This window comes from Ursus arctos, unplaced genomic scaffold (genome assembly GCF_023065955.2).
Source record: "Ursus arctos isolate Adak ecotype North America unplaced genomic scaffold, UrsArc2.0 scaffold_18, whole genome shotgun sequence".
NCBI classification, from domain to species: Eukaryota; Metazoa; Chordata; class Mammalia; order Carnivora; family Ursidae; genus Ursus; species Ursus arctos.
The window spans coordinates 25,606,988-25,633,758 of record NW_026622852.1 but is presented as its reverse complement, the minus strand read 5'-3'; the positions used below and the strand labels follow the sequence as shown (position 1 = coordinate 25,633,758).

The 26,771-nt window shown below is 37.9% G+C and overlaps 1 protein-coding gene across 1 annotated transcript in view; it reads right to left on the bottom strand.

Annotated features, from left to right (window-relative positions):
- The window catches only part of LOC113260484 (phospholipid-transporting ATPase FetA-like), a 112,457-nt gene that overhangs the window by 83,794 nt on the left and 1,892 nt on the right, over window positions 1-26,771 (bottom strand). Inside the window, exons 2-4 of the mRNA XM_026506298.4 lie at window positions 20,936-20,979; window positions 18,882-18,953; window positions 968-1,045 (exon numbers count right to left, since the gene is read on the bottom strand). Coding sequence (XP_026362083.3) covers window positions 968-1,010 — 43 coding nt within the window. The 5' untranslated portion in view covers window positions 1,011-1,045; window positions 18,882-18,953; window positions 20,936-20,979. The remainder of the gene's footprint in view (window positions 1-967; window positions 1,046-18,881; window positions 18,954-20,935; window positions 20,980-26,771) is intronic.

Genomic DNA, 26,771 nt, shown 5'->3' with positions numbered 1-26,771 from the left:
CGTTCTTTCCTTTAGCAGTTCTGAGAGTAGGAAAGGACTCCCTGGTTTTTCCCTCGGTTGGGAGGTCCCTGACTTCCTCTTCCTGGAACTAAAGCCTGTGCCCTTGGGATGGAATTCTTCGTTATGGAACTACGTGCCCTTGAAATGAGCTCCCTCCAGGAATCAGACAACTGCACAATGACAGAAAGTAAAGAAGGTTTAGTGTGACCTGAAATCAGTGACCTAATTTCATTCCCTGCACCTTCTTCATTCCTCAAAAGGAAGCCTAAATATAGAACCACATTCTGGCTTACTTTTTCAAAATTTTATGTCAGAAAAAAAAATTTTTTTTCATGTCAGGCAGTTCTAAATACAGAACTACATTCTAGCTTCCTTTTTGAAAATTTTATGTCAGAAAACAACTTTTTCTCATGTCAGGCTTGGGTGTGATTACCCCAGCTCCCTTTAAGTACTTGGATTCACCACAGGAGAGCATGGAAATGGTATGGAAATCCTCCCTAATACCATAGCCAGATCTATTTGCTCTATCCACAAAGAGTCTGCAAACGATGACCTTACTGTTTTGGCAACCTCTTTTCACACTGACCACTTCTTTTTAGCAGGAGACAGTTGTGAAGGGTGGGGAGAGGAAAAGTAACAGGCCTTTCTGGTGAACTTCCAAATAAAAGTACAAAATAAAACAAAAATAGAAATAAAAGTATAAAAGATAAGAGACTGGAACTACTCACATCAGAACTCTCAGATAACCAAACAGTGGAGCTTGTACTTGTAAGGACAAAGCATTTACTTCCGCAAAGTATATTTCCTTTCCTGGTCAGCTGTTTGGTAGATTGGTGGTTTGACTGATAGATTGGCCAGTCTGTTTGTCTGTCATACGTACATTAGCGTGTGTACTCATGCACACACACTTACTTTTAGAGGCAATAATAATGACATAGAGACTTACGTATTTACTGAGTTCACCTACCTTCACTTTGTCTGTCCTCACTTTGGCTTTCAACTAGAGACATTGCAGAATAGTACCGACTCTAATTCCATGGAATTTCTGTAAAGGAAATAAAAAGATTCAGTATAAGAATTTCTCATGCCAATACCATTTCACTTAAACATGTGCTTAAGAAACATGTGCTTAAGAAACTTGGAACTTGTTCTCTGAAATCCAAAATAATCTACCTCTGAGATACATATGCTAAATTTTAGAATTCATTTCATATGTCCTCATCATAAAATTATATTGTCAAAGCTTGGCAAACAGATTCCACTTTCTGGCAATCAAGTCTAGGCTGATGACTACACTTCGTCAGAAAAATTATCTGTAACAGATCATTGGAAATAGGCAAAAGAATTTTTGGGTGATCTCTTAGGGCAGTTCTGGATTGACATCTTTAATTTTCTAATGATGGGACTATTTTATATCTCTGTAGGTAGGGGTTAACTTGTAGATTTTTATCCCATAGAGATACAAATATTTATGTTTGGTGAAAAAGATGACTCCAAAGGTTATGACTTGTGCACTTTAAGTCTATTCATTTTATGAATAATTCAGAAATCTTATCTTAACCTTTCTTTATTACATTTCCTGTAAATACTTAGCTCCTACATTTTCATTTGAACTGGTCTTAACTTACTACTGATTACCTCATTAATTAATGAATTAAATATTTGATACCTGCTCATTGTATTTATATGAGTCATGTTTTTTTAACCTTTTAAAAATTATACTGTATGAAACCCCATGAGTTTGCTATACAGAAAAACTCTTCTTTGTCTTCTTTTGTCTTTACCCAACCCAGAAAAGGCCAATAAAGTATATTGATTTTAATCAATTTCTTTCAGGTCTCCCAAGTCACTAAGTGTGGATAAGCCAAGACTAGAAACTTTTATAGTTGTTTTCATCTTAATCATCCCAAACAGGATTAGATGGGGAAAAAATTCGTATCTTTAGGGAAATGTAAAGTCTAAGTAAAAGGATATTTCCAGCCAAGAGATGTTCAGCTATCAGAAACAACACAACAAAAACAACACAACTAGCTGGAAAATTGTGATTTGGAATAACAATGTATCTTCCAGTTCTGCTGCGAGGCCCAAGTGACCTCATCAAGGATAAAATTCATATTTCAGTAATCTAGGCAGAGTTACATCAAATAACTCAAATAGGAGCCAGGAAGTTAACAGCAGTTAGATGTAAAACAACAGGAAATCAAATGCTTCCTATAGAAGTATCCAAATGAAAAAGAAAGAAAAATATTTTGCAGGCTAAACGAAATTATTTGTGCTTGTTGGCTACAAGGTTTGTATCCCAACCTAATGTCTGTTTCTTCTGTCAACAAAATCTACGTTTTTCTAACCAATATTAGCAGCTCTAATATCACCATTCTCTAGGCGCCTAGTCCTACTATTAGTTGCCTACATCTTCACAGTAGGCTTGGGGTTTCTACAGCTGCCAAGAAAGAAGAGCCAAGGATGGGATGTCCTGAAGTTCTGGCTTCTCTCCATCCCCTGCAGGGCCATCAGTGGCTCTGAGAGGGTAGTCTGGCCAAATCCACACAAGGAGCATAGCTAGGAATGTGAAATGGTTATAAGGCACTTAATGGCCAGCCAGGGACCTGAGTAATGACTATTTAGCTAGAATCAGGAACTCAGCCAATCTGGTGACATTCTCTGCACACACATCACATTACATAGCAGCCAACTGGAAAGTATATTTAAGCTGTTAAACTCAGAGGAGGAAAAGAAAAACAAAAAAATCTCAGAGGAGAAGAATGTGAGGGAAGGGAGGAAGAAATGGAATGTGGGAGGAAACAGGGAAGAGAGAGAGAGAAAAAAAGATGAAAAGAGAGAAGAAAAAGATTGGGAGCTAGAGAACCAGGTTTAATTTCAGTCTGCTACTAATGACAATGTGAGCTGGGGCAAGTTATTAACTACTCAGAAACCAGAGAGCCTTCCCTCAAATTTCTTCTAAACTGAGATTTTAAAAAAAGAAACAGGAAATAAATTAGGGAGATAAGAGATGGAGAAAGACCCACTAAAGAATAAATTTGTCAGAGAGACAGAGAGTTGGGGGTAATTACATATTACAAACTAAATACAACATTGGTTTCTATTATGTGACTGAGAAGAAGAATTATGAGAGGATTAAGTTAAATAAGGTATGAAAACGTCTGCCATAGTGCTTGATTCAAAGTAGACAATCAATAAATGGCAACATTTTAAAATTTTAATATACATGCCCACTAAATTGGTAAAAAAGTTTTAAGTCTAATAATACCGTGCTAGAGAAAAAGTGGAACCAGTGGAACACTTACATACTGTTGATGGTATTAAAAATTGAACAACCACTTTGGAAACGATTTGGCTTTATCTTATAGAGTTGATGGGGCATTTACCCTATAATCCAGCCAGTCTATTTTATGTATCCACCCTAGGGAGACTCTCATAGTATGTCATATACAAGGATGTGTACGGTAGCATTCTTCATAACAGCAAAATTGGAACCAACAAAAGAGCTACTAATGCTAGAATAGAGAAGTAACCTGTGGTATGTTCATACAATGGAAAGCTACATAGCAGTGAAAATGAACAAACTACAGTTAAGCAGATCAACATGATTAAATCTCAGGAATATAATATTTAGGGGGAGAATTGCAAAAGAATACCTATGATATTCCACTTACATAAAGTTAAAACCCATGCAAAACTCTATCATTAGGGACACATACTTTCAAGGTAAACCTATAAAGAGAAACAAGAGAATGAAAAGTACAAAATTCAGGATAAAGGTTAGGGAGAGGGTGGGAGGATGGTAAAGGCATACTGAAAGCTTCAAGCTACACTTGTGTTCACGTTATTGTTACTCTTTACAACTTACACATTTGTTATAAACTTTACATCTATTCAACACATAATAAAAAAAGAACTAAAAATTAAAGTTAAATTAAAAAAATAACAAAAGAACTAAAAAATAAAATATACCAATCATATGAAATACTCTTCCTATCTTATTCAGGAGAGTAATTTTTTAATAACCCGTATTGAAAGAATAGGCCAATTTGGGTCACCACATTTAAAAGAAAAACATTTTATTTTGAGATAGTTTTAAACTTACAGAAGAGTTGCAAAAATAGTATAGAGAATTTCCATATACCCTTCACACACTGTATTCTTATGTTAATATCTTATATACCATAACAATTACACACTAAGACATTAATCTTCATATAATAATATAAACTGAAGTACAGAAATTATTTTTTACTAATTCTTTCCACTAATGTCCTTTTTTTTGGGCTCCAGGACCCAATCCAGGATCCTACATTGCATTTAGCTGTATGTCTTCTTTAACTTGTGAATGTTCCTGATTCTTTGTCTTTCATGATCTTGACACTTTTGAAAGGTACTGACCAATTGTTTTGTAGAGTGTGCTTCAACTTAGGTTTGTCTGATGTGCCCTTCCTAGTGCATCCTATCAGGGGAACATGCTGTCATGTATATTCCTGGTGATATGAACCAAGATTGCTTGGTTAAGATGGTGTCTGCCAGAACTCTTCACTGCAAACTTACTCTTTTTCCCTTTGTAATTACTAAATATTTGGGGAGGACGCTCATTACATTTTAAAAAGAAGATTAAAAAACACTAGAGTCATAAGAAGAGGCATCAAAGAGAAGTCAAGGAATAGCACTAACTATAAGACATGGTTATAGGATTTGGGGCATCTGGGTGGCTCAGTCCGTTAAGTGTCCAACTCTTGATTTCAGCTCAGGTCATGATCTCAGGGTTGTGGGATCAAGTCTATGTTGGGGTCCAAGCTGAGCATGGAGCCTGCTTAACATTCTCTTTCTCCCTCTCCCTCAGCTCCTCCCCCACCACCACCTTCACATGTGCACACATGTTCTGTCTCTCTCTAAAAAAAAAAAAAAAAAAAAGACATGGTTATAGGATCTAAAACTCTTTCACTTAGACATGAGAATCAAAGGTAGAAATAATAGGTCCCATCTTAAGCTGATAATCTCTAAACTATCTAGACCTTGAACTGAATCACATAACATAAAGACAACTTACTGAAACTTGAGGTTGGGGGTGGAGTACTGATCTACCAATTCACAGTCTTCCTATTGGCAAAATAGTGCAAACCAACTTCAAGTTCCTCCAAGCCCTAGCTGTGATTCTGTGCTGCCAGCATCCTGCATCACCCCGCCCAGTTACTATACACAAAAAAACTAGCAAATTTACTAAGTATGAAGGTTTGGAGAAAGTCTTTAAGTTTATATTTAGCTCTGTCTGGAAACTACATAAACTGTAATAAACACAATGAAGTCTGGCAGTGGCATATTTGTGACACCAGCATAGCTGATGACTCTCAGTACTAGAATGTCATAGACTGCATACATACAAGTCATAATTGGCTCTTAATGAACAAATCTGTCTTTCAGAGAATCGAATTTTTCATCAACAAAGGAACAAACTTCTGTAGGTCAGAATCTGAGGATAGGACTCTTACACAGAAGCAGATGTGCCCATCATCCTTGACTAAAACTAAGAGCCGTATTCCCCCAGACCGTCATATAAGATCATGAAAGCTTTCAGACTATTCCATTAAGGTTTCCCAGAGTTAGCTATTATATCCAATGCACAAATCCCTAGTTACTCCAGAAATCAGGTTCCCCCATCCCAATTCATATCACATGAATCTCAGCAAAGCTAACAAAAGCTGTTTACATACACAGTTAAAAAGCAAGTTTACCCCAAAATGCTTTCAAGAAGCACAGTCCAAAACCCACCAGCACTCCACATCCTCCCTTTCTTCTCAGTTACAGTCCCCGATTCATCTCCTTATTTCAATCACAACTACTTTTGACAGGAAAACACTTTAGCAAAACAAGGATCTTTAAAATTCTGGGAGGGGCGGGAAGATGTTGAAACATCTACTTGTCTATGAGGCCATTTAGAGGACTAAATTTCCTTCGGTTTTCTACTTCTAACAGCTTCTTGGCTTTTGGGAACTTGCCACATTCCTTTGTTGTGGATTTTTTTTTCTTCTGTTTCCTCTAGATAGGGAAAGTGAAGTGAGTCTCAGTACCCGGATTTTCAACCTGCTTCTTCCGAAGGTGATTCATAGGCCTCGAATAACTTTTCAGTTAACTTGGATTTGGTTTCAGGTGGTTTAAAACAAAAAAGCTAAAGATTAATATAAACTTCAAATACAAAATGGGTGGAAAGGAATCTGCAAAATACTATAGTTTCTTAGCTACTGCTTCTATTTTCAAACTCGGGGTCTTCCTCAGGAGTTATCTGCTTCGTCTATAAGGCAGGTTTTATAAAGCAGTTGTGTGCTACAAAAACCCTTCTTGTCTGCCTAGAGATTTAAATTGGGTCTGACCAAATAATCTCCTTCTGGTGCTTGTAATTTTGCAGTCTCACAAAGTAAGCTCCATATTAAGTAGTACAGTGTGTTTTGGGATAGTTTATTTTCCTCTTCTTTTAGTCTATAAAAATAAGCCAACGTTTACTTAGTCTTAACTGTTTTGCACATATAGGTGGTTAACAAAGGTCAGTTGAATGGAATCTTAGAAAGCAAATATTACGTTCCTTTTTAAACAGATAAAATTTGTTTTATAATTGGAGTCAAGGGCCAGAAAGAACACTGACTGATGGGGAGTTTGGAAACCTCTGTTCTGTTCTCAGCTGGATTCCTAAATTATTTGTACCTAAAGCAAATGACTTTTATCTTCAGGTTTCTAGCTTTTCTTATCTATAATAATAATTACTACCCCTTCTCACTCAAAAAAAGAAAAAGTACAGCAGGGGTTTTCAAATGGTGTTATGTAAAGCAGGCTGGCTGGTTTCTCAGGAGCTGAAATATGGTTAAGGGTAGAGAGGAGCAAGGAGGAAGTAGAGGGCACTTCCTTTCTCTCAATTTGAATAACTCTACTTTTATTTGATATTTTTCTATATTTTAAGTTTTAAAAAGTAGTTTCTCCTGCTAAAAAGGTTGGAAAATCATCTGGATGCTTCTGGGATAAGTGTTTAGGTAAATTAAAATGTCCAATTGTAGATTGAACTCAACCTCCAGCTAGGCCAAGCACAGTTCAAGGTCCCTACATAGCCTTTCTTGATGTACCTAAGCCTGGCATCTATGTGGCGTTGGCACAAATTCCCAACAAAAGCTGGAGCTACTAGGAACCATTTGAAGACATTTTGCCTCCTTACTTCAGTCTTCTCTATCCCATGGCCACCATATAGTTCATTAAGATATATGGCCTTTTCTTTCCCCGTTCTCATGACAATTCATTTCCCTCATTTTTCTTCCCCTACTTCTTTGATTACTTTGCAATGTGATGTAGCAGTTAGGCTGACCTAAATTTAAACCCTGAAGTCAACACTTATTAAATGTGTGAACTTGGGGTAATGAGATAATTCACTCTGAACTTCAGTCTTTCACCTCTCACATGAAGATAATTGCTTCACCTTGATTGCAAAGATTATATAAAGTATATCAAGCATTTTCTACAGTGCCTTGCACATGGACTATTTCCCAAAGCATTGTTCCCCTCCCTGTTGTCTGTGTGTGCTTTCCTTGAATTACGATATCAAATCCTCTCTTGCATCTCTACCCCTGGCTCCTAAAACCATCTTTAGTCCCAAACCCATACTGTTGGACATTTCCTCTTAGCTGCTAGTTAGCATCTCAAGATAATCATGTTCCAAAATGATATTTCTCACCTTCTCTCATTTTAATATATCTGTTCCTGTCTTAGTATTCTGACTTGTTCATGAAATCTAAGAATCTCCTTCAGTTCCCCCTCTGATTAACTGCCAGGTCCTATATGTTCTATCTGAGGATCTCTTGAAGCTACTACTTCCTTTCTAATCCCACTACTATCATCTCAGATTCCTTTTACTTTCCTTCTGCATTCAATATCCTGTTATCTGCTTCTGACTTTTATAAACTATCCACTGCTGCCCTAAAGCAGAACACTGATCATATCTTCTTGCTGACCAGGTCACAACACACAGTGGCTCCCCATGGATTACTGAATGAAGTCCAGCTATCAGCCACACATTCAAGATGCTCCCATTTGAACCCTAACTATTCTTTCATCTTTCTTTTCCATTATTTACCTTTATTCAAACTGGCCTATGTACAATTCCTTAAATACGACCCAGACTTTCCTGCATCTATGCCACTATTCACGCTGTCCCTTCCAAGGGTAATGCCCTTGATCTATATCAGTAAAAATCCTTCAAAGGCTATTTCAACAAGGGCAAGCTCAAATTCCATGAATCCAGTGTAGTTTCTCCCTTTCTCTGATCCAGAAGTAATCCTCCCACCTCTCCCAACTGCTATATTCCTTCATTGGTATTATTCTCCTAATCATTTGTTCTTCCTTATGTTATAATTATTTTTTTATAATTTTTATTTTGTTATATTAGTCACCATACAGTACATCCCCAGTTTTTGATGCAATGTTTGTTATAATTATTTTTTGAATTTCATCTCCTCTATCAGATTGGCTAGTGTGAGCATGTCTAATTAATTTCTCTGTCTTCTAAAGCCCTTGCACAGAGCCTGGCTTCTATGTAGGGGATTGGATGAACTGGAAAAAAAAAGAATGAAGACAAGCAGTAGGTAAAATTATCAAGAATATTAGCCTTTCTGAAAAATACAAGTTATAAGATGTCTAGTGTGATAACTTCATCGAGACAAGTGCTATAAAGAATACAAACACTTTGCCAGGTGATGTTTAAAATCAGCTCTGGGATCTGTACATCTCTTAGTTAAAATCAGTCCAAAGACACATTCGCTTAGCTTAATTACCTTAGCTGCCCTACTTTATTAGATACAAATGTGGCACCCATGAAGTGGGGAGGGTTTGTGACTTACAAAATCCAAAACCATAAGTTGTGAGGAATTTTCTGTGCCCCATGTGTCAGGTCTCTGCTAGTGATCTGTGCTCTATTACTCTACTTCATAGCAGATGGCAGAATATTCCTAATGCTACCAGGTCAACATGCTGTGGGAGTTTAAGTCACTCCAGTATTAATTAGGCTCCTTGCTGCTCTCTATGTTCCCAGGAAATGCTGGCTTTAAGACGAAACTGGGAACATCCCTGGATCACAGTGCCAACTGGAGTTGTCAAGCGGTTTTCTCATATCATAAGGGGTTTTATTGAGTCTAAGGAGAGTCACTGAATGACCAGAGTGAACCAAATTAAACTAAGCCCAAGTAAAAATACTTTCAGAATTACCCTCCACTCCCACCAGGAATGTCTGTGCTGGGAGCCACCCTGGATCTTGGATAGCCTCTAGAGTTACTCTGATCCTGGAAATTACAGAATTTCAAAACTAGAAAGGGACCGGGAGATACCTAATCCATCCTCCCATCCAAGTCATTCCCTGTGTTTAGAACCCTGGCTGCCTCACTTAAATTCTTCCAGTACAGAAGAAATCACTCTCTCAAGATGGTCTCTACATTTTCAGACAGCTCTATTTATAAATTCCTTTATTCATTAAATTTCTCCTGAGTCCTAAAAGCCCTGGAGGCAAGCAAGAGCCAGAAGAAAAGCCTGCGTAGGTTCTATCTTTATCTCTTCCCAGCTGGTGAGCACTGAGGTAAACACCCAGTCCTTGAGTATGCTACTTAATATAGTACGATCCTCACCTTCCAGCATATGGTAATTGTGGTAACTGCACTGGGCGTTCAGGGTCCTGAGCCCTAAAATCTGGCTGATCCACTTACTTACTGCACGAGCAGCAGCCAATAAAATGAATTAGGAGCACTTTGCTAGTTTCTCGGCATAGATCTAGGACATCTTAGCTTTGCTGCTTAAATGCATTCCACTCCAAGCTTACCCAGCCTCAAACCCTTTTAGGGATTTCAATTCTCCAATTTATCTTTCAGAGATTTCCAATATCATTACTGACATTCGCTCTACGTATTTTGATTCTAGTCCAACAATTCCAAATTACATGATAGCCTGGTCAGTTGGGCCCACCCAGACAAATGCTGTCTAAAGCAAGAGTAACAGTTCTGACAAAAGATTGAGCAGGTGGGCATGATTATCAATTCCTATAGGCCGCCTCAGCAAATTCAACCTAACAGAGAATCCAGACAATCCCTGAATTTCAATAACTATTGATGGGTCATGCTTAGTGGTCCGTTTTATAGTTGATCTCAAGAAGCTGTGTTATGTTTGATAGGGAAGCTATAGGACCCAAAAAAAGTATATATAAAATTTGGGAACCAGGTTTTAAACCCACCATGCCCACCATGCCCTTGAAAGGCAGTTAACAAGAAGCAACATTAATAAATGTTTAACCCATCTATGGAAATATTCCTGAAGTAATCTGCTTAAGAGATGATAGGCACCTGGGTGGCTCAGTCCGTTGGGTGTCTGACTCTTGATTTTGGTTCAGGTCATGATGTCAGGGTCATGTTCCACACTGAGTGTAGAATGTTGAGCCTGCTTGGATTCTCTCTCTCTCTCTTCCTCTGCACTACCCCCCCCCCCCCAGTATGTACGTACGTACGTACGTACGTATAAATAAATAAATAAATAAATAAATAAATAAATAAAGCTGGTAAGATTAAAGTTCAGCCTAAATACATTTCAGCATGGGGCTTAGGGTTCCTTTCTAGAAAGGAAGCCATGAAGTTAAAACAGAGCTAATCTAAGAGAAGCTCTACTCTTTAAAACTAACTTGTTGGTCAGGAAAGACTGAAGGAATGACAGTTTTTAGAAGAGAAAATACTGAAACATTTATCACTGTTTCAGCCATTGCCTAAGGAAAGGTTTCTTTCATTATAATGCCTATCAGAGTTATTTGGAAAGAAATATTTATCTAATATCATGATTAGAGCAGAAAAGACTCTCAGAGTACTATATCTTAACTACCACATAAAAACATCCAGTTCTCTTTGCTGTGATTCTGGGATCTCTAATTTGTTCTCCTGGGTAGAGCTGGCCATGAGAAGACAATGCCCTGGATGTTATTAGATTTTCCATGTTAAACTTCCAACTTAGCTGTCTTGTTGATAAATTATTCTTTCCAGAAAGAAAGGAGTGAATTGATCTCATGAGACCTGGTCACTCCTAAGACAAGCTGTACATTGAATTTCTGAATTTGTAAAGCTTGAATTGGTGATGAGAACATCAAGATGCAGATTTGAGATGTCCAACCTGAGACGTCTCAGTCTTGGCCCCTTGCCTCTTTACTATATTTTGTCAAACTCAATGACTAGAGATTCATGAGATCTAAGATTTAAATCAAACCTGTTGGGACTACTCTGAGTCTTATCTGTACATGAGAAGGCTGGACAAGAAAATTTCCACTGCCCCTCCCTTCCAATCTTAGGACTATTCCATGACTCTAGAAATTGCTAGAAATAACAAGATTTGGGTAAGATGCCCCGTCACTAAATAAATTTATAACAAAATAGCCTTTCTAAATACTTACAATAATCAGAAAACATAATGGAGAAAGTACCACTTAAATAGCAACAAAATTTTAAATATCTATGAATAAGCCTAACAATAAATGTATGATTCTATATGAAAAGATACGTAGTGGGTGAGCCTAGCCAACTGCTTAGGATTTTCATCTCAAAGATTTTTTTTTTGTCTACTTGCATCATTTATGAGTAATTTTCATTTAAGAGCCAGAGGTTACCTACATTTTCAATTACATTTTATTTAAACTATTTTTATTCAATCATATTGTAGTCTATAGGAGGAATTATATATTAAAATGATATTTCACAAACTTAGTGATACCTGACAATCTCATTCATTAATGGACAGAAATGCACACACACACACACGGTAGTTTGTTGGTCATATGGCTCTGAAGAAACAGCAAGAGTGTGACAAGATCAAAGTGGGGAAAAAAGTAGGTAGGGATAAATTATGTTCAAGGATCAAGAAGAAAGTGCAGATTGGAAGAGATGAAAGGAGACTGCAGAAACTTGTTGAAGTTTAAATGAAATGAATAAAGTTATGAGAGGTTCTTAAATTCACTTAACAAAATCAAGTATTATACTAAGAGCTAGGGAATATAGAAAAGTATCAGACAATATCCCCATCACTGCCATGAAGAAATTCACTGTCCAGTAGGGGAGACATATGAGTAAACAATTGCTCTATAGTGTAGTGGATAGTATGATAGAGATAAAGATGGGGTGTCATGGAAGTGCGAAAGAGGAGTATCTAAACCTGACTGTGGGGGTCAGGTAAAGTTTCTTGGAGCAGATCCTGTGCTGAGTATGAAAGCATAAATATAAGTTAGTTTAATGAATATGGGAGTCAGAATTTTCCAGGCAGGGCTGAGGAACAACATACAAAAGGTCATGGAATGGAGTACATTGCAGAATGCCATTCAATACTGTAAAGGTTAACATAATGAAACTTATGATTTAAAGATACATCAGTGTTGAGTGTAGTTTGACTGATGGCCAGAAAATGAGTTGAGATGCTATTATTGTAATCCAGGGGAAATATAATAAATAGGTAAATTAAGGCATTGACAATGGGGAGGGTGTGAAAGGGTTACATTTGACAATTATATGAGGTAAAATTCCACAATGTGAAGTCCAGATCCTGGACTTCAGTTTTTAGGCTCAGAAACTTGGTTTTGGCTCCTTACCGAACTAGAACCTACAACTGAAGCTAACATTAAAGAAAGGGGTCAGAGGCTGACGTAAAACCAGAATGGTAGATGATTATTTGCAATGAAATAGATTAACTATCATAATGATGATAATATTGGCTTTGGCATGAAGTTCAGACATTTTCTCCTTGTAAAAAGATACACATAAGAAACGAGTCATAATAAGAAAGAAAGTTGCTTGATGAACTTGGAATTTGAGGTAGAGAAATTAAATTGCATGTTTCAAAGGTTTAATAGCATCAGGCCACAGATGGGAAATAGAACTGCTCAAGTTCGTTGGCTACATTCTCTCTCTTGGACAGTTAGGCACAACCAAAGTATGCCTCTCACTGTCCTGTTTCTATGTTGCCACTGCTAACCAAAGGGCTTCAGTGAATATTCTTTAGATAAATATACTTAGTCAAGTCTTAATTTGTCCAGTTTTTCTTTTTAAGGTGATTTTTGATAACTTTGCCTTAATATAGGTTAATGTTACAATTTAATTCTCAGTCATAAGTCTAATTTCCCTTATTTCCAAGTTCTTAGAGATGGTGGTGGAGTAACAACTGACCTCTCAGTCACTATTTACTTCCTACAACTCCAGGTGAAAGATGAAAGACAATGAGATAGAGAGGGAAATGGGTGGGATCCAAACAAAACGTGGTTTAAAAAGAGAAGGCTCTTAAAGGTGCCAGGCTGGCTCAATGGATACAGCATGCAAATCTTGATCTAGCTGTGAGTTAAGCCCCATGCAGGCTGTAGAGATTACTTGAAAGAAAACAAAACAAAAACCCAGAATGACAACAACAACAAATAAAGAAAAGGTTCTTAAGGGCAATTAACCATACCATACACTGAATACCTAAAATTCAAAGTTAACATTTCTCAGTTAAATTAATCAAATACTGACATTTTACCACTGAGCCATCTGAAGAGATTGTCCTTGGTATAGTCATTTAGCTAGAATCCTTGTCAGAATATACTTTACTTATATTAACACATCTATCATTTTCTGAATACCCACAATATCCCAGTCTCGGGAACTGTGGGGAAAGTGTAAATTACCAACACACAATTCCTATCCTTAAAGAGCTCACTGTTTAGAAAGGACGACAGACACACTGAAAAGTAATTACCCAAGAGTGGGATAATAGAAGTAGCTTCAGTTGGAGCACAGAGGAAACAGTAATCACTTCTGTCTGGGGAAAGGCAGGATGGGGACTGCAAAGAGTTAAGTCACAAAGGACATAATGCCAGTGTGCTGACTCATTATCACCAAAGTTAAACTTGGCAACTGGCTTATTGGAAAGATCTAACTGAATGGATACCTCCAACTTAGCAGAAGGATTTAAACCACAACTTCTAACCCTGGTCATAAAACACCTCAAATTTTTCTAGCTTTTTCTAAAATAATGAAGAGATCCTAAAAATTAAATATATTAAAGCTCACTTTTTAGTTTATTAAAAACAATAGAAACAGGGGCGCCTAGGTGGCACAGCGGTTAAGCGTCTGCCTTCGGCTCAGGGCGTGATCCCGGCGTTGTGGGATGGAGCCCCACATCAGGCTCCTCCGCTATGAGCCTGCTTCTTCCTCTCCCACTCCCCCTGCTTGTGTTCCCTCTCTCGCTGGCTGTCTCTATATCTGTCAAATAAATAAATAAAATCTTTAAAAAATAATAATAAAATAAAAAAAACAATAGAAACAATAATAGGAGTCATATAGTCATTTTAAGGAGTTCGATAAGGGGTACTTTAATATCAAAATCATAGTTATAGGATATCACAGTTGCAAAAATGATGTGAATCCTTGACAACTTATTTTCTTCATTTTCTAATTTAATCTTTAGTCTATTAAATATTCACTTAGTACCTATGTGCATTTTGCAAAATACATCAAATCATCACGTTGTACATCTTAAACTTACACAATGTTATATGTCAATTATATCTTAACAAAGCTGGGGACAAAAAACCCCCCAAAAAACCAAAACCCTACCATGTACATGTTACAGTGAGATATGAAAATGAAGACTGTGAATAGGGAAAGGAATTAGATCTAATGGTATAAATAGATATAATGCAAATGGTAATTGCTTTAAGGGAAGTTGGAGGAGGGGACAGAAAACAAAGTGCCAAAATGTTTCGGAGGGAAGATAGTTATTCTAGTCAGAGAAGTCAAGAAAGGTTTAATGGGGAAAGTGATATTTGATACGTGTTTTACAACAGCAGTGAAAGTCTTGGTGAAGAATAGATCCAAATATTTTTTCCCCTGATAATCAAATAACCTTTTTAAACAAAGATAGGTGTGTAAAGGAAAAACTTCAGCTTTTTTCCTTCCTATGTGGGGAAAACCCAGTCTTTCCTACTGTCTCTCCTTTGAGTCTTCTTTACTACTCACACAGAACACTTCACTTCTGACACTTTTGGTCAACAAATATATGAGGCGGGGTGGGAGGTGTCCTTACAATAAGCAAGTCTCTGACAACACCAGCCAGGTATCCCATAATTTAAGTCAATTCTGACACTATCTACCCAAAGGTAGCATCAGATCTCAAGGTAAAGGTACAGTCTTACAAGACTCCCCCACTCCCCAATTTCAGACATTAATCGTAAGCTCAAATTATCACTTGTGTTTCTGACCAATCAGCTGTGGATCAGAGGTTCCAATGACCCCCTTCTCAGGCTCAATTAATTTTCTAGAGCAACTCACTCAGGGAAACATTTCTCAGTTTATTAAAGGCTATGATAGAGGATACAGATGAATAGCCAGATGAAGAGATACATAGGGTGAGGTCTGAGAGGGTGCGAGTGCAGGAGCATTGCTGTTGTGGAGTTGGGGTGCAAACCCAACTCCTTGTGGAAGCTCTCCGAACCCCACATGGAATTTTATGGAGGCTTCCTCACGTAGGCATGATCAATTATTAACTCCATTTCCAGCCCCTCTTCACTCTCTGGAGGATGGGGCAGTGGTGTGGAGCTGAAAATTCATGTAGGCCTTACAGAAAAGATGAGACTGAGAAAAAATCGAAGTGGACAAGGGAGTTAGCCAAAGGCCTACCTGGAGGAAGAGTGTTGCAATCAGAAGAAATAATGAGAACAGAGACTGTTTAAGGAAAAGCAGGAAAGCCAGAATAGCTGCAGCAGCAAGGTGAGGGGCAGAGTGGTAGGAGAGATCAGGCAAGGTAGGGACAGAATATGCAAGATCTAAAAGGCCATTGTGAGGACCTCAACATTTTTTTTTTAACTTAAGTATAATTAACATACAGTGTTATATTAGTTTCAGGTGTACAATATAATGATTCAACAATTCTATGCATCACTCAGTGTTCATTACAATAAGTGTACTCTTGATCCCCTTTATCTGTTTTGCCCCTCACCCTCCCACCCGCCTCTGGCAGCCAACAGTTTGTTCTCTGTATTTAAGAGTCCTGGGTTTTTTGTTGTTGTTGTTTGGTAAGGACCTTGGCTTTTACTCTGAGTGAAAATGGGAGCCACTGTATATCATTGAGGAACCTGCCCTGTTTTGCCATTTATTCAGGCCATCTTTTTGTCCGTCAATAGTCATAAAGTTTTCTTCATATAGGTTCTGTGCATTTCTTTTTATGCTTAGTCTTAGACATTTTAAGGTTTTGTTGCTAATATGAACTCTTTCTTGTGTTATATTCTCTCATTGGTAATTGCTATTAAGCAAATTGTTAAGGGGTGCCTGGTTGGCTCACTCAGTTAAGCATCTTACTCTTGATTTCGGCTCAGGTCATGATCTCAGGGTCATGAGATCCAGCCCGACACAGAGCAGATTCAGATACTAATAACCATCTAAGCTGGGCGTGAAGTTGATAACCTCCTCATGAAAATTAAGAGACCGCCAGTCTCTTAATATAATCTATGTAAAAATCAATAGTTTTTTTTAAAGATTTATTTATTCCAGAGAGAGAGAGAGAGAGAGAGAGACAAAGAACAAGCGAGTGCAAGCAAGCAGGGGGAAGGGCAGAGGGAGAAAATCTCAAGCAAACTCCCTGCAGAGAGCAGGGCTCAAACCCCCAACTTTGAGACCACGACCTGAGTGGAAATCAAGAGTTAGTCGTTCAACTGACTGAGCCACCCAGGCACAGCTCAATAGGTTTTTAATTTATTTTTTATTTTTTAAAAATTTTTAAAAAGATTATATTTATTTAGAGAGAGCATGCATACGCATGTGTGTGTTGGGGGGGCAAAGGAGGGAGGAAGAGGGAAAAAATCTCAAGCAGACTCTGACTGCTCGAACCCACAACCCTGAGGATCATGACTTGAGCCAAAACTAAGAGTAAGACGCTCAACTGACTGAGCCACCCAGGTTCCCTTGCTCTGTTCTCTTAACACCTCCCTCCGCATACACTGGTGTCTTAAAAAGTTCTTAAAATGTACTACAGTCTCAGGGTGTCTTTCCAAGTTTTTTATCCCAAAGCTCCTCCACTGCATCCATTAAGATGACTGCTATTAAAAAAATAATAAGTATTGTCAAAGATGTGGAGAAATTAGAACTCTTGTGCACTATTGATGGGAATGTAAAATGGTGCGGCTGTTATGAAAAACAGTATGGTGAGTCCTCAAAAAATTAAAAATAGAATTACCATACAATCCAGCAATTTCACTTCTAGGCACACACCCAAAAGAATCGAAAGCAGGGACTTGAAGAGGTATTTGTAAACTCATGTTCGTGGCAGTACTATTCATAATAGTCAAGGAACAGAAGCAATCCAAATGTCCAACGACATACTGAATGGATACACAAAATGTTGTATATATACATACACTGTAATATTCAGTCTTAAAAAGGATATTACGACACATGCTACAACACAGATGAACATTGAGAACATTATCTTGAGTGAAATAAGCCAGTCACAAAAAAGACATACTACATGATTCCACTTATATGAGGCACCTATAGTAGTCAAATTCATAGAGACAAAAAGAAAAATGGTAAATGCCAAGAACCAGGGGTTGGAGGAATGGGGAGTTAGTGCTTAATGGATACAGAATTTCAGTTTAATAAGATGAAAAGAGTTCTAAGATGAATGGTGGTAATGGTTGCCCAACAGTGTGAATGGACTTAATGCCACTGAACTGTACACTTAACAATGGTTAAGATGGTAATATTATAGGGGCGCCTGGGTGGCTCAATTGGTTGAGCATCTGCCTTCGGCTCGGTCATGATCCCGCGCTCTCTGCTCAGCAGGGAGAGCCTGCTTCTCCCTCTCCCTCTGCCTGCCACTCCCCCTACTTGTGCTCTCTCTCTCTCTTTCTCCCAGATAAATAAATAAAATCTTTTAAAAAAGGATGGTAACTTATACATGTTTTACCAATTCAACTTTTTTTAAAATTTAAAAACAAATTTAAAACTGTTCCATCAATATTTTTGTGTTTCTTGTTGCCTCTTTTATTCTGTGAGGCCCAGTTTTGTCTTCTCCCTAGAGCTTTGAACTCAAGCTTCCTCACTGACCTTTGTCTCCAGTGTTACCTTTGTCTGGGCCTGGAACTCCTTGAGTCCCTCAACATTCACCTTTGCCCAGATTATGGTTTGTTCCCCTTTTCTTGGAACTCTTGTCAGTCTTTCTTTCTTTCTTTCTTTCTTTCTTTCTTTCTTTTGAATTTGTTCCCCTTTTCTTAGAGCTCTTGTCTTTCCCTTTCTTTCTTTCTTTCTTTCTTTCTTTCGAATCCAATCTCACTCCTAAGACCACCAGTTTGGGCCAATCTCACTTCTAAAGAAAGATCTGAGAAATAAAGCACACAATTCTAGAATACAGACTATCTGTATTCAAGGTATAACAATGAACTTAACGCTGTTTAATATAAATTAAGAAATCATATTTATGGAGAATTGCTTGAAGGATATACTGTTTAGCCACTGCCTGAAATCAGTTTGTTTGCTTGTTTTTGTTTTCTTTTTTTCCTAAGTTTATTTTTTTAGTAATCTCTACACCCAGCATGGGACTCAAATTCACAATCCCAAGATCAAGAGTCATATGCTCTACTGAATGAGCCAGCCAGGCACCTGTTTGTTTTTGTTTTCTAAGCCAAGGCTCAATAGAGGAGCTTTAGAAACTCTGTGAACCCCCTAAATTGTCTGTAAAAACCTGTGCAATTTAAAAAGTTCTCAAAATGCTCTATTATTTATCCCCCCAAAAGAGTTAAGACTTTCTATATATATTCTAAAACTTGTTATTCCTTGGATTGAAACAGATCATCAAAGCCTTACCTCAACCGAAATGTTCTGCCCCAAGCTCAGAATGGGTTTCACTGAACAATGCTTTGGCACTATGCCAACAACCTATATTGAAGGACATTAAAAGGAAACAGTCTCAGCACTAAAAATCTGTTCAGGGAACTACCATAAAAACAAAGAGAGCAAGACAAAGATGGGTACAGATCTGCCTGGATATCTCAAGATCTTAACCAGATAATATGTCTGTAAAGGCAGAAATATGCTGATGCTAACATGAGACAAGAAGAGATCATGAACAAGGCCAAGGAGAATGAAAAGTATGAACTGAGTCATACATACATTCAGTTCAGAACTGAGTCAAATGTAATGGCAGCACTAAAGGTTCTTCCTTCATAAGCACAAGCATGGGATTTGGAGAGCTACCAATGCAGATAATAATGTCAATTTTCAGATAAATGTATATAACATTTTACATATACATTGAGTATACCTAAGGTAAAGAAAGGTTCAAGCTACAAAAGATATCATGTGAAACTTTTAACAATTCTCCCTTCCCAATTTCAGGATAATTCTCTTTCATGTAACTCTCACATTCCTTGATTTAGCTAAAATCCATCCACCCATTCTTCAAATCTCAGCTAAAAAAACAAAAAACAAACAAAATATATGTATATTTTGTTTTGTTTTGTTTTTTAAAGGCTCCACACCCAACAGGGGCTTGAACTCATGACCCAATGATTAAGAGTCTCATGCTTTACTGATCGAGCCAGCTAGGTGCCCCATCACCTTTTAAAATTATGGCAACAAATGTAGTTCAAGTAGAATGGCTTTTGTTTCGCTAAACCGAAAACCACCTTCTCTCCTCCTCAAACACACACACTCATAGCTCTTTTACTCATTTTAAAATTTTTCAAAAGCATATCCACAAAGAACTATGACAAAAAGTTTTCCTTTTGTTGGAGGGAACCCTCTCAAATAGTCAACAGTCATTTGGTTGGAATTATGTGGAGAGTTTAGCTCCAGATACTGGTAGCAAGTCTAAGCTTTCTCCAAAATAGCCACAACAGAAACTGACTGATATTAATGAGGCAAACTGTGATACTAAGGATGCAAAGTATATGGTCTGGGATTGGAGAAATGAGTTATTAATTTAGATCTCTATACGAAGGGAAACAAATTCAATAAGATCCTTTTGATTGTCTTAAGCTCACATGGAAAAAGGATGTCGAATGTTCAAATCGTGATTCATCTTACTATAATATCAATAATTACAATGAAATCAATGAGCCCAGTGAAAGTTTCTGTTGGACTAGTCCCATTTCCTTTTGAAAGTACACAGATGAGAAACATTCACTCACTTTACCTTTTGCTAAAGATACTTACACCATGGTTATCACAGCAGATTTGGCTTTCTGTTTAACACCTTCCAAATTAAATCACTTATCTGTCTGCCTCAAGTCTTTAAGTAGAACATTCCTCTCACTGCCCTGCAAAAAAACACTCAGGGCGCCTAGGTGGCTCAGTCGTTAAGCATCTGCCTTCGGCTCAGGTCATGATCCCAGAGTTGTGGGATGGAGCCCTGAGTCCAGCTCCCTGCTCCCCGCTTCTCCCTCTCCTACTCCCCCTGCTTGTGTTCTTTCTCTAGGCTGTCTCTCTCCCTGTGTCAAATAAATAAATTAAATCTTTAAAAAAAATTAAATCTAATAATTAAATTAAATTTAAAAAAAACCACTCAAACATTACTCTCTATGTGAGTTAATGTGAACCAGTATCATCAGCGGTTATAACCAAAGACTTTTTATGATAACCTCAAGTTCAATTTTGTAATTTTTTTCCTCCCACCTTTGCAGCAAAAATAGTCTCAAAGCCAGGTCAGAGGGAAGTCAAGTCTGTGTCCTCCCCTAAGAAGTTTCTAGGAGATCCAAAATTATAAGAAGCTTCTTGGTGGGCTTTAGTACAATCCTTTAATGAGTGCTCTGAGAGCACAGCAACCAATTTCCTGGCCTTGTGGGTAGAACATGGTACAGTATAGTAGTAAGTAAGATGTTGAACTTGAGAAGCTCAGCAGATACAAGCTGAGCACTTACCTGAAATAAAACGTTTTATGTATTTCATTTCAGAGAAACACCACCTAAGGATAAAACAAAAACTTCTTATCAGTTCAGGCCCCGCTGACATAATACTATTTATCAAAATTAACTGTGCGCTGGACACTTTACTAAGTACTTTACAAAGATCATCTTGTTCAATTTTCACTAAGACCTGGGCCTAGAAAGAGGGTATTATTCTTTCCTACAGATGAAAAACCTGGGCCCAAGATAAAGTGGGTTGCTCAGGGTCCTACAATCAGAGAGCAGCAGAGTCACAGTGGTAGAGATTTGAATCCCTGCTGGCCTGACTGCTCTTGACTACAATTCTTGTCATCTCTCTTGTAAACTTGGCCACAGATGAAGAGATGACTGTCAAGTGCATTTCCAGGGCAGTAACTGAGAACTGTGGTCAAATACCATGGAGTAGAATTTAAAGTCTTAAATGCCCACATGCTCCTCTTTGGTAGATCTGTCACTGAACTCGGGAGAGTTCCACTATTCCACTATGTCCCCACATTTCAGCATCCCTTATTTCTTTACATGTGACTGAGAACCTCTTAGAGCAATCATTTCCAAAAGCATGGTCCATGAACCAATTGTTTCAAAAACATGAAAAGTCTTTGTGGAAAATACAGACACCTGGTCCCCACTCTGGACGTACTGACTCAGAATCTCTGGGAGGGGTAGCAACAAGAAACCCAGGAGGTCCTTTTGCCTATTAAATTTTAGACTATTCATTACCTTGCAGCAAAAGAGCTAGTGTAATCAGCAGGAGGTAAATTGAAAGCTAGCCTCCGTAAAACAATCAGTCTGGATCAGATTGGTGTTAAGAAAAAGATAGGACAGAGATCTTGTGAGAAGGCATAGGGATATAACATTGTTTTGGAGCTGGAAGGGATCTTGAAAATGGTCTATTCCAGTGTTTTTCCAACAGTGTTCTCTGAAGCCTCAGGAGTTCTAAAATGGGGCATGAGAAAAAAGGATTGGCAGTCAGAGTTTAAAGTCCTAAAAAAATGACTGCAAAAGCTTCACTGGTAACCTGGAATTTTGTGTAAGATTGTATCTGAATAATGGTTTTGCTGATTTAAACAATAAACAAAACAAACCTTGGCTGCAAAAGAGAAGAAAAAATTCTCAAGGCCCAGCATGCATTCCAAACCAATTAAATCAAACTTAACGCTAGTTGGTTACAGACATCAGCATTTTTCAGTACCAGGTGATTTCAATGTATAACCAAGTGTGGGAACCACCATACCAATTTGCTCTGTTCTTTGAGAGAAAAGAAAATTAAGACCCAAAGAATTTAAAGGAGATCAGGATTAAAACCAGCATCTCAACTTCTAGCTCATTATACTGTGTTCTCTCCACAATCCAGAAGGAACTAATTATTCCTCTAAAATAGAGGGCATATAAATCAAGATTATTATGTAACCTCACATTTACAGAGTTCTCTGGACTTTTAAAGAGTTCTTTATATATATTCTCTTTTTAGATTCTTATAAAGATTCTGGGAAGTAGGCAGGGGAAAACTATATCTGTCTCAGAATGAGGAAAACAGAGGTCAATTAAGTTAACTCAAAGTGGCTTAGAAGTAGAGCCAGAATTATACTCTTTATCTTCTAACTTCTGGATTAAGTGAATCTAATTTGGCAAGTGTTTTTATGCCTAATATGTGTTAGTTAAAACATGGTCAAAGATAAAACATCATCTATGCCCTCAATTAGTGTATAATCTTCTTAAAAAAACAGAAATAACTAAAATACTGTGCTGTCTGGCTTATCCCTTGGACTAGCAGAAGCTGAAAACACTCCCTGATTGGCCTTGCTAACAAAGTCCAATTCTCTTCAAATTCAGTCTGTGGCTTCTACTTTCTTTCTGACTACGGCAACTAATGTTAGGGAACTCAAGGGATCTGTATATAGCTATTGCATCTCTAGGCAAGGCCACGTAGCTGAAAAATGTCTTGATAAGGGTAGAGAAGAGCGAAAAAGGGTGCAAGTTCAGTGAGGTTCATTTCATAATCTCTGAAGCCAAGGCTATGACTCAGGCAGAAGACTAGGAGATTTCAAAACAAAGGACTGGATGGATAAGAAAGACTATTCACATAAATAATTATTTCCTTTTCCATGACATTTTAATAACTTGACACTTTGCAATTTATGTTGAAGATAAGTACTACACACCAAAGAGGAAAATAACATGTAGGGAATAGTATTTGTATAATTCAGAGTGGTGGAGAAGGTCACAGATAGATAAGAATGTTCAGTCAACTTTTTTTCATAAGAAACTCGTCAGACATTGCAAAATGTTGCCATCCATATTTTACCAAATAAAAGATAATGAAAGAACCAGGAAACCATGTTTTATTTATGAAATGAAACAAGCTGGCCAGGAATGATCTATCACAGTTGTTCTCAAACTTTAACTTGCATCAGAATCACCTGGAAGGCTGGGTCCCATGAGTTTCCGATTCAGCAAGTCTGTGGTAGGGCCCAACAATCTACATTTCTTACAAATTCAGGTGATGCTGATACTGTTGGTTCAGATCCCATACTTTGAGAATTACTGGTTTATCACAAAGTCCACAATATACTAGATACACACAGGCGTGCACACATGCTTGTTGCAAATTATGACAACTTAGTCAATTCTCTATTACTGACTTTGTAAATGGTACTCTCCCTACCTACCAACCTAATGGCCAAAAATAAGACTAAATCGGGAAGAAGTTATGGTTAATCACTTAATTAGACCATCTATTTAAGAGCACAAATGAATGCGTTTATGAAATGAATGTTTGGGTATTTGACAAAGGCAATCAGTGAGGTATATCTAACAACTAGGAAATGACATTGCCCTTTAAAAGCCTTTACTTATCTTGAAGCATACATGAATTTTATTTCTTGTATTTAAGAGAACGCCCTTTGGACCTCTCTATACCTTAAATGTTACCCAAGTTCCCACCATCCTCATTCTTTTCTCACTCTTCACTTTCCCCGAGTTTTCTTTTTCTTTCTTTTTTTTTTTTTTGAAGATTTTATTTATTTAACAGAGAGAGAGACAGCCAGCGAGAGAGGGAACACAAGCAGTGGGAGTGGGAGAGGAAGAAGCAGGCTCCCAGCAGAGGAGCCCGATGTGGGGCTTGATCCCAGACCGCTGGGATTACACCCTGAGCCGAAGGCAGATGCTTAACGACTAAGCCACCCAGGCGCCCCTCCTGAGTTTTCTTAACCACTTCCCCTGCCCCCTCAACCGGCTTCATTTCCTATATACATCATTGATTAGTAACTTTGTTCAGGTTAAGAAATTCCTTTGTTCAGGTTAAGAAATTCCTTTGAGAATATGATTAATGCTCTTAAAAATAAACATACACACTAGGGTGGCTAGGTGGCTCAGTTGGTTAAGTGTCCGCCTTCAGCTCAGGTCATGATCTCAAGGTCCTGGGAATTGAGTCCTGTTCAGTGGTGAGTCTGCTTCTCTCTCTATGCCCCCCCACCTTGTGTGCTCTCTTAAATAAATAAATAAAATCTTTAAAAAAAATAAACATACACACCTATATACATTTTACATCCAATTCAAGACAGAGATTTTCACTCAAGTCCACAGGCCCCAGATTAAGAACTCCCTATATATATGCTAATGATTCAAAAATCTATGTCCTTCAGTCTGAATTTTTATTTTGAGCTTCAGTATTACATATCCAAATAGCTACTAAACATCTGTTTTTGGATGTCACACAAATGTCTCAAAACCTACAGATACCAAGGAATGACTGACTGCTTAATATGGATGGGGTTTCCATTTAGGGTGATGAAAAAGGTGTGAATAAGTATTAGTGACGGTTTTACAACAGTGTAATACAACAGTATTACAACGGTTTTACAACAAAACCTAAACTGAATTGTCGTTATATTTTTATACGGTTAAAGTAGTTTCACATAATGTGTATTTTACCACAATTTAAAAAAATCTACATTTACAAAACTGAAATAATCTCTATTCCCCATCTCTCACACACCCAAAATCTGTGCTTTCTCTTGTATTTCCTGTCTTTGAACATGTTACTAGTCTTACCATTCACCTAGTGGCCCAAGCCAGAAACCTAAGAGTCATCTTTGACAATGCTCTCTTCCATTCTCCCATTTGTAATTAATTATGAAGTTCTGTACATTCTCCCTCATTAATACAGTTAACTTGGAATAGTCATCTACTTCCTCTACACCCAAAGCTTCTACCTAAATTCAGGCCACTGTCATTAACCTCAGAGTCTCCAGTTTTGAACCTCCCCACTCTCCTGAGAATCCTCACAATCACCCTGGGACAAAGGCATTACTATCCCCATTTCACAGCAAAGGAGACTAAGTCTTAAAGTGGATTTTGAATTTGAACTTAGGTAAAACTTTCTTGGCGAGAGTCCAGAGTGGTGACTTTTCCTTCCCTAGATCCCTTGTACGCTGGTTATTCTGTGTGCTGTGTCTCCTCCCACCCAACTCCCTCTGCCCTATTGGAAGCTGATCTCTATGAACTACATCACCCAGACTATCTTACCCCTAGGCTTCTGTTTGGATTTTGCCAATGGAAAGTACTAGCTGGAGACCTGAGAGCAGGAAAAGAGAGAAAGGTTAGAGCATTTATTTCTTTACTTCATTTCTGCTTATAGCAGCTGCTTAGCCTTTATGGCCATACGTCTTGTCAGGCAGTCCTTCTTCCAGATTGTTGCTGTAGGTGGGTTCTGGTAACAACACTCCTTCCCCTTTCCCCTCAGGCTTGGAAGTCCTACTAACTTGCCACTGTTGATGTGTTTCAACATTCCTGTGAATACCGATCATACTTCTATAAACAACCCTTTGGTTAAACTCTTCTTCGGTTAAACCCTTTTGAATGCACCAGCTGTTTTTCTGCAAGGATTCGGACTGAATTTCAAATATCTATAATAGAGTCTAATTCCTTTCCACTGATCCAAAGTTTTCCATCCTTCTGGGACTCCCTGGTCTTCCAAGAAGCCTCTCTAAATACTCTGCTACCTACAGAAAAACACTGTTCTTACCACAATTACGTTGTATCTAGTGTGACATTAGTACTCTATTGTCCTATAGTTCTATTATCATTCAGTTTTGTCAGACTAATCACCCCTGCAGGGCAATAAGCTCTTAGCAGTAGAGAACTTCAGCAATTAGAATCTTTAATGGCAAATATATTTTAGAAGGAACCTTAGAGGTTACCTTGTCTAACCTCCTTATTTTATAGATGTGGTGGTTTAGTTTTACACAGCTATAGAATAGTGCGAACCTAAACCCATCATCTAGATTCCTGCTATTGCTTCACCATGCTGTGATACTGCACTGGGTACTTAGTGAGCACTCAATAGGCTAGTGACTCACTCTTAAATTGATTTCATTTTTATTTTGGTCAATGCTAGGCTAGATAACTATCTGGCACATAGGATGTGCCCATCAAGTATTTGCTCATTTTGAACCTGTGATGCAAGACTAATTCCTGAGTAGTTAATCAGAACTCAGAGGATCATTTATAATAATAATCCCTTATATACCTAGAGAAAGTGTATAGTTTTCAAAGTGCTTTCACATTTAAATGAGACCATTTGCTCCCTCTGAAGTAGACATGGCAGGAATTATTAGTCTATTTTAACAGATGCAGGAAACTGAGCCTCTGAGAAGTTAAAAAACAAGGTCCCTTTGTTAGTATGTTATAGAGCTGATACCAGTATTCATGTTTTTTGACTTCAATACTATTTCCATTATTCCATGTTGCTTCTTCAGCTTTGCTATTCTGCTTCTAGGTATAGCAGTTTCATTCAGGGAGTGAGTCTGAA